Here is an 8,362-nt window from a genome sequence, read left to right as displayed (position 1 = left end):
GCAGGAATGAGAAGGATGGTACTACCTGTAAACTTTTAACATTTGCAGCTTTTGTGGTAGTGCCATGTATCTGCAACCCTTTCCCTGCAGTGGTTTTGGCACTGGAAGACTGGTCACTTGAGTCTTTGCTGAGGAGGCACAGCTTTGTGTTCTTGTTCACTTTTTTTGGAGACTTCATCTTTTCCGCTCCAACACAGTTGGAACTTTTTGTTTCACTGAGTTCTTTGTTTTTTGGGGTAAAAGACACAATAATTCTATTGCCAAATACATCTTCGTTTTCCATTCGCTTCTGTGCACGCTCAGCATTTTCTTGGTTTAAAAAGCGAAGAATTGCACTGCTTCCAGAAATGCTTAGCACTTTCCCTCCACAGTTGTCAGACAAACGCCTGAGTCTGTTGCTGACGCTTTTGCTGTCTCTGTTCGTTGGCAAGTTGTAAACATATAACAGTGTATGGCATGGCTGTTGGAAGAAAAAAGTAATAAAAAAGTTCCCATAATTACAAACAACTAAACGATCATTTTGCTGACATTTTCCAGCGGTCCAAAATTAAAACTTGGGAAAACTACAATGGGTGTTGGGAGGGACCACTAAAAGGTTCAAATCATTTAGGAGATGCAGGAATCATCCCATTTTCCCTAGAACGTCTCATCTTTTGAATTTGCAACCCAAAAAAGTTGCAACTCTGACAGTTCACGAACAAGCATACCTACAAATACACGCAGGCAAAATTGTTATAATTTGCATCTCAGGAAGATAATAGATATTTGTGTAATGGAATGATACCAGGGCTCAGAGTTAAAGAACTGCTACTGAAGAGGTTAAAAAAAGCAGACTCTCAATACAGAAACAATAGCAATCCTGGTGTTTGCAGTGCTCCTGGTTAAGTTCCAACCCAGCTGCTTGCAGATGTTAAAAAACAAGCAAACAAAACAACCACAGTGCACTGCTTCAATCTGGCTCTGCAGGGTCTGTATAGATTGAGCGCTTTAGTGTGTACCCTTGAAACACATAGCAGTGCTGCTGAAAATATCCCAATTGTTACGTGAACTTCTGCAAAATTAGAGAAATAACAGGGCTCATACACACTTAGATTTTCTACAATATATACAATAAGAGTCACTTACAGGAATTTTCAATGGTAACCTTGGTGGCAAGTCTGAAATAAATTCTTCGAAACGGATAAGCTGATGAGCATGATGTAATAGTGCTTCTGAAGCTTGGTTTTTATGTACCAAAATTATATGAAAACCATGTCGATGTCTCAAGTCACTAAGTTCCAAAGCAAAATTTACATCAGCTGAAACAAAAAAAAAATCCAGTCAAGTCACTGATGAGAGATTACTTTGACAGGTTCTGCTTACTTCAAAAAAAAAGCAGCTTCACACAAAAAGACTAACAATAGCTCTAAGCATTTAAAAAAAGGGATACCTCAATTAGCAGCAAAGTTTAGACTCTAACAAAAGCTTTCTAACTCATGATACTTCTGTAATAAAGATTTTGCTTCAATTAGAGTTATTATAGCATTAAGGGAAGCCCAATGAAACGTGGCATTTAAATATTAATGATATGTATGTATTCTACATTAGTCTCTTGTAATAATGCAAAAATTAAATACTTTGTAGAAGATATATTCCAAAATTTTCCACAAAGGCTATTATTTAGAGTAATGGAATTAATACACAGTGCCCACTTAAGTCTTATTGGAAGATATTTACTTACAAGACCTTTCAATGACACACACAGTGATGTGTCAACTATATACAAATCATGGTTTAATAAGCAATATTCAGTTTTCACTCATTATTGTTTTTTAACAGGATCACTGTAGTCTGTTATGAATTCTCATTTGAGCACTTCAGCTAGATAGTGCTGATTCTAAACACAACGTTTGGGAAATATCACACAGCAAACATTCCCTGTGAAGGTCTGACTTGAAACTTCTACATGCAAGAGAGGACCTGAATTCTGTCCCCAAAGTCTAGAAAGACACAGTACATTTTTCACAATACAACTGACATACTTACTTGAGACAAGAACCACAGTGGCAGGTGCAGTGTGAGTATCAGCAAACCTTCTAAGACTCTGTCTCAGTTTGTCATCAGCAGCATTCTTTGCTGTGGCATTGATATGCGCAACAGTCACCTACAGATTATAAAAACATGCTTTTAAAGAAAAAAAACCCCTTAAAAATAAAAAAAGCACATATAGCAGACCAAGTTCTGCATTTACTTTTCAGTTTAACACACAATGTATACCATATAAAATGTATAAAGGTATGAAGTAGAAAGGTGTTTCATAGGAGAAATTAAATTTGAGATAAAAGTTATGAGAATTTATATTCTTAATGAGGATTTCTTCCAAAAATAAACAGACTTAATAAATTAATCTTAGATCCACTGTACTTAAAAAGAGGAGCATTGCATGTGCTAGAGGATGTACAAGGGAAACTGTGATAAACTAAACCAGTCTCTTACAACTGGTCTATAATATTTTTTGTTCTGAATAAACTGTTTCAATTTTTACATTTTAATAAAATCAGGGGGAAGAGCTTAATGTTTGTTTAACTTATGTAAAGTTAGAAAACACAAGATATTACTATAATAAAAAATTACTAATAAAGGATTGTTTGCACTTTCAAATTAGCCTGAAGATAAAATTTGAGAACACATTCCTAAACCATTAGCACAGCAGTAAACAAGAGAACCCTGCTGGCAGGTATGATGGAAACACTTTTAAAACAGAGAATCTATAAAAATACTAGAGCCTTCAAAAATATGGACAACATAGGAAAAGGGGACCCCTTCTGAGAAGTATTAGGACTTTGTATTAGAAGATAAAGGATTGAGTCTGTTTAAAATGCTGACCAATGCTTATTCCAAGATGGGCAGACACGTTTTGCTGAAACTGCAGAAAGTGTAGCTACACAGTGCTCAAGGAGGCTAGAACAGTTTTTTGTAGATGCAGATGTATACATTTCTAATTAGATCTGTATAACTATTATGAGCAATTCTTTAAATTTTTAAGAATTCATACTAATTGGCAACTGAACCTAGAAATGATTTATATCATTGGTTCATTTGTCCTTTTTGGCAATTAGATATCTACTGAGGGTTTGGACTCAGTAAGTTAGCCCTATTTGTCAAATTATTTATCTAGGTAACTTTTGAATTGTACTTTCAAGCCCAACAATAATCATAACTCTAATTCTGTTTTACATGACTGGGCTTTAGAGCGAGCTATTTCAACTTCACCAATACCTTGCTTAAAAGATATATTCCCCCTTTCACCATTTTGAAACAATGGTCTATTCAGTGTTGTCCCGACAATAATACAGCTGTTTTCAGAAAGAGTAATCATTTTCAGAATTTCAGATATCTAATAAACCTAAAATAAAATTCAGACGTATGCTTGCTTGAATTTAAGCATGCTCAAATACTGAATTAAAAATATATATCTCTATCAAGAAAAACAAAGGTTTGAACACAGCAAATTATAACCCACACAATCGACTATATTATTTATATTCCTACTCTTCTCCATTTGTGAACAGATTAAGACCTAGAAATAGTTCCTTTAAATCCTAGAAAAAATAAGCAGCAGTGCCATCATAAAAAAATGGTATTCCAGTTTCGTTAGAACTCATCCCTCCACTTTAAATAAAGCAAGGACAAACATCTGGTGCTCCCTAACACATCACCTCACCTAATCTATCCTGACAATTACCAAACCCTAACACAGATTGTTTACATACATTTAGGATGTCTGAAAGCATGCAGCTTCCCTTAATTAAGCACACCATAAATCTCTCTCTCATTCACTTTCCCATACCTGGCAGTTGTTTAGCTCTTGGATAACTTCTTTATTTTCTTTACTGATGTCACACACACAGATGAATTCTGCTTCTCTGTGACCTTTAAAAAACTTCTCACGAATTCGTTGTACAACTGCAATAGCTGAACGGCCAGTCGGAACTGAGCAGTTTTCAATATCCCAGAAGACTCCAATGGGGGGCAAGTTTTCTAGTAACTGGCCAGTTACTGCAACTTCTGGAGATCCTGTACAGATTTGATGAAATACCTTTAATTTTAGTCTGAATGATGCTTAGAAAATGAACCTTCACAGTTACAAGCACTAGAATATAAAAGATACCAAAGTAAGGTATTGAGCTACAAGCCTAGAACAACAATTCTCAGGAAATGCAACTAAGCAATGCAATGAGAAGTAACAACTAGTTGCCTCTAAAAGGGTCACCTTTTTAATGCAAAATGATTCTTCTTTATTTTAAATCAATACTTGAACCATGAATTTACCAATGTTTTCTCTTAGTCAAGTTTGGAGAAGAAATTGATTGCCACTAAACAAAGATTGATCTCTCCCTCCCTCCAACCTGTGTCCTCCAACAGGGCTCCAGAGCTAGGAGTCTGGCCTGCTTGCCCTTCCCCACAAATCCTAGGCCTCTAGGAGCCACACAGGCCAGGTGAAATTGGTCTGCAGGCTGGATGCAGCTCACAGACTATATCTTTGATATCTTGCCATAGAAAAATATGAGACTGTCAAAATCAAAACAATGTTAAAGAACCAAGCAAATTTGTATTTAAAAATATTCTATCAAACTCTTTAACATTGAGGAAGGGCATTTCTGAGACCACTTAAATTACTAATTGTTGTCTAAAGCCGTACACAGAAGTTCATAGTTATTCCTGTATTAATAACAAAAAGTAGTAGCATAAATGCCCAGTGTGAAGTGGGTTGTTAAATAAAACAACTAAAAAACAAATTTAAATTGGAACATGACTCTGGTACAAGGAGTTATCATGAGCTGAGGAATAATTCTAATTCTGATTTTTCAGAACAGACAAAAGCTGAATCATGCTTACATGTGTTCTATAACCTGCAATGGCCACAAAACAGCAGGTGCCACATGAATGAAAGTTAATCCTTCTAGACAAGAGAAAAGTACCCCATCACCAAACTTGGAACCAATGTTCAAATGGTAAGTATATAAAAATGCTGTATTTACTCAAATAGAAGATGACCTTGATTATTAGATGACCCCCGACTAATTAAGATTCTATGTATGGAAGATTTATAAAAGTGGTTACAATTATTCAGGTAGAGACGCCAATTACTGGAAGTTTGCCCTGAATTTAACCAGCAGGGAAAGTCAATTGGGTGGGGGGGAAGGAGGAACCAGGTAGGCCTTTGCTTTCTGTCTTCTTCCAACTCTCTCCCTCGGCAGCCTCTTCCTCCTCTCCTTACTATCAGACCCTGCTCTCCCTGAGCACATGGAAGTGAGGAGCAAATGTGAAAAGAAAAAGCTTGAAATTAAACATGGCAACCCATAATTTGCATATAGTATCAATTTGCATATAGTACCCATAGACTTAGCTCATCCAGAATTAATGTGAAGTTTGGGGTTTTTTTTAAACAGCTGCAAGTTTTAGCACAGGCATTTCATAAACACACTTTTGAAAAGCAGTTTGGCACCTACTTATATCTAGTATAAATTATGCATGATATTAGTCCAAAGCCAAAAGGCTCACGATTTACCGCATTAGTTCATTCCCCTGGCTAAGCCCCACCAGTCAACAGCATTTCAAGCCAGAGCGACCCCACAACTCAGCACTGCTCAGTATGTGTGTATACTCCAGATACCTCCCTCAAAGGATTCCTGTGCTAATTAGCCCCCACTCATGACTGGAACCATGTGTTGTTTTCACAAGTCCTGGGAAGCTCCAAAAATTTACATGCAAATAAGATGCAGAGCAACCTGGTCTGGCTTCATCTCATGAGGTGCATCCAGATGTGTGTGGGAGTTTGGTTCCCTGAGGACAACTAGCAGTGGCGCACCTTGAGATGCAGCTACTTGTCCCCAAGGAATGCCAGTGCCACATGCGGCTTGGTGCGTGGCATGTTACACCAGGGAGCAGTAAGGAAAGCTGAAGCCAGTACTGAGTTGGCCCCAGGAGCCTTATCTGGGTCCTGGGGGCCTCCCGGGGCTGCAGCTGTGGCAATCCTGCCTGGCAGAGCCTCGCCAGCAGCTGCAGCACAGTTCCAGGTGGCCTAGCTCCGCTTTTCAGTAGTGCGTGATGCCCGAGTGTGCGTGCTCCAGTTCTTTTTTTCCAGCAGATTTTCTGACCCCTATGCATAAGCAGCGCACCCTTTCAGCACGGAGAACACCAGACTGTGCAGTACGTGGTGTCGCAAACGTGTTTGCAGCACCACATACTGCACAACTGTGCTCATCTGGATGCGCTAATAGAGAGCTGGCCCACATTAATCATAGGCACCAGGCTGAAAGGGGTCACAACTGAGGACTATTGGATGAACTGTATGAAATGTTGTTGCTCGCCATGGTTTGAAAGAGTCGGTGGTGAGGGGGATTGCACTTAATGGGCACTAGCATATGTCTTACTCAGATGGTTTGCACTAACATATCCTTGTGGTAGGTACCCATCACCATGTCTGCCCAGTGCTGGACAGGTATTTTAATCATGTTTAGTTTTGACTGCATTTGATCAGCTTCATAGTTGTTTTCCATTACTGAACACATGCTGCTTTTGGCAGCAGTTTATTGATAGATAATGTGTTTAGTGAGATTTCCTTCCATGCAATAAGACAAGTGGCTTTTCCCCCTCCAAAGCCAACTGAGGGGAAAAAACCTCGTCTCATATTTGAGTAAATACAGCATTATGCTAATGTCATTATCTGACTGGGCTGAGCTATCAAACAGAAACAAATAGTTTAGTATGCTTTGGTGTTACTTAAACATTCTCAGAAAGAGGTGCAAATTTTTAATATTCAATAGATTTTTAAGAAGTGCATCCTTTAAATAAACCTTTCAAACAAATGGTGTTTACCATATTTCTGTGGAGATTTGCCCAGGCTGCTCGCCAGTAATAAACGTGTCTCTTTTCCCGGTCCTTTGGTTCCGCAGCCATTACATATTGGGATAGAGATGGGTGCAGTCTTAGTACTTGGAGGAGGAATATTTGGCCATACTTTAACAGGATCAATTAAACTATTTCTGGTTGGCTGTCGAGACATTTTTCCAAAACATGAGTTAGTTTAGTGTACATAAATGCGCATATCATTCCAAATTCTAAACACTGATTCTTACCCCTCCAATGACAAACACTTTCTAGTCAACTGAGGTTACTTTTCAGATGAACAGGTACATCAATAACACTGAATAAAGCATCTTTCCCTCATACAACCTTCCTTTCTTTGCACACCTTAAACTCCAACAGTGACTGAGGATTCTAAGTGCTTGATTCAGACACCATCCTTAAGACATTCAGGCTGCTCGCAGACATTAAAACAAAGCCACAAAGTTACACTTTACCAGAAGCAGCAACACCTTACTTCAACCCAGCTCCACAGAATCTGTACAGATTGGGCACTCCAGCCGAGCTTTTGGGCACTTTTAGCTAAAGCCGATTCAATCAGCTACTAGATAAAAAGTACCCCAAAAGCCCCGCTAAAGTGCCTGACCTGTAGAGATGTTGGGCAAGCCGGGTCCAACTAATACATTGCCTCTCCTGGGCATGTGCTGGGCTCAGTGCAGGAGCACGCCAAGTTTAAAGTTAAGTGCTGTTTGTTTGGGTTTTTTTACATCTGCAAGTAGCCTCAATTTTCAAGGGGGTGGGGGAGAAAGGGAAGACTGTTGTTTTAATGAATCTCAAAATTTCCAATATCAAGGCACCCATAAGTCAGGCCAAATTCTTGGCCCTTTTTTGGTGAAGTGAACTTATATATTCATTTTGATATTAATTGTTTTAAACTCCTCTCAATTTTTGAGCCTCAAGTAATGTTGCAGTACAAGATTTGCAACTAACGTCACTTCTAAAGTATTAATAAAATTTAAATTGAATTTAAATCTGAATTCAGTTAAAAATTCAATATATACTGAATTGATATTGAATCAAAAAAGTAAATTATAGATTAAGAAAGGCTGATCTCAGGCACTTGTCTTTATTCATGAGATCTACCTTGATCAGATCCCTGTGCTGATTACAGACTAAATGTCATTCAATCCATCAAGTCACTACTAAAGGTACATTTTATCTGGATCTGTCAGCTCTCTTTCCGGGACTATTTAACATTCTGTTCGATTAATAACAGAATTAGAATACATACAATCAAACAGTACAGTAGCCGGTTCTACCTTCCCACAAAAGTGATTGTTACTTCCATAAAAGCGCTCACCTTGGAAAGACCAGTCTTCCTATACCATGGCCCTTATTCTACTTAACACTGCCAACTGCTATTCTAGTTTAAGCTTTCTGGCGGCAGGCCAAAAAGACCAGCTTGGTTCCAAGATGGGTTAGGATCCAGCTGCCATTATCACTTCTCTCCACT

At 38.4% G+C, this 8,362-nt stretch overlaps 1 protein-coding gene across 7 annotated transcripts in view; it reads right to left on the bottom strand.

Moving 5' to 3' along the window:
* Positions 1 to 8,362, bottom strand: part of MARF1 (meiosis regulator and mRNA stability factor 1) — a 34,501-nt gene that overhangs the window by 22,393 nt on the left and 3,746 nt on the right. For all 7 annotated transcript variants that reach the window (XM_025206435.1, XM_006025586.3, XM_014520801.2 and 4 more), the window contains 5 exons: positions 6,862 to 7,036; positions 3,830 to 4,056; positions 2,026 to 2,143; positions 1,126 to 1,298; positions 26 to 460 (listed from right to left, as the gene is read on the bottom strand). In XM_025206435.1, the coding sequence (XP_025062220.1) occupies positions 26 to 460; positions 1,126 to 1,298; positions 2,026 to 2,143; positions 3,830 to 4,056; positions 6,862 to 7,036 (1,128 nt within the window). The remainder of the gene's footprint in view (positions 1 to 25; positions 461 to 1,125; positions 1,299 to 2,025; positions 2,144 to 3,829; positions 4,057 to 6,861; positions 7,037 to 8,362) is intronic.

This window comes from Alligator sinensis, unplaced genomic scaffold (genome assembly GCF_000455745.1).
Source record: "Alligator sinensis unplaced genomic scaffold, ASM45574v1 scaffold927_1, whole genome shotgun sequence".
In the NCBI taxonomy this organism is placed as follows: domain Eukaryota; kingdom Metazoa; phylum Chordata; order Crocodylia; family Alligatoridae; genus Alligator; species Alligator sinensis.
This window is presented reverse-complemented; position numbering and strand designations above follow the sequence as displayed.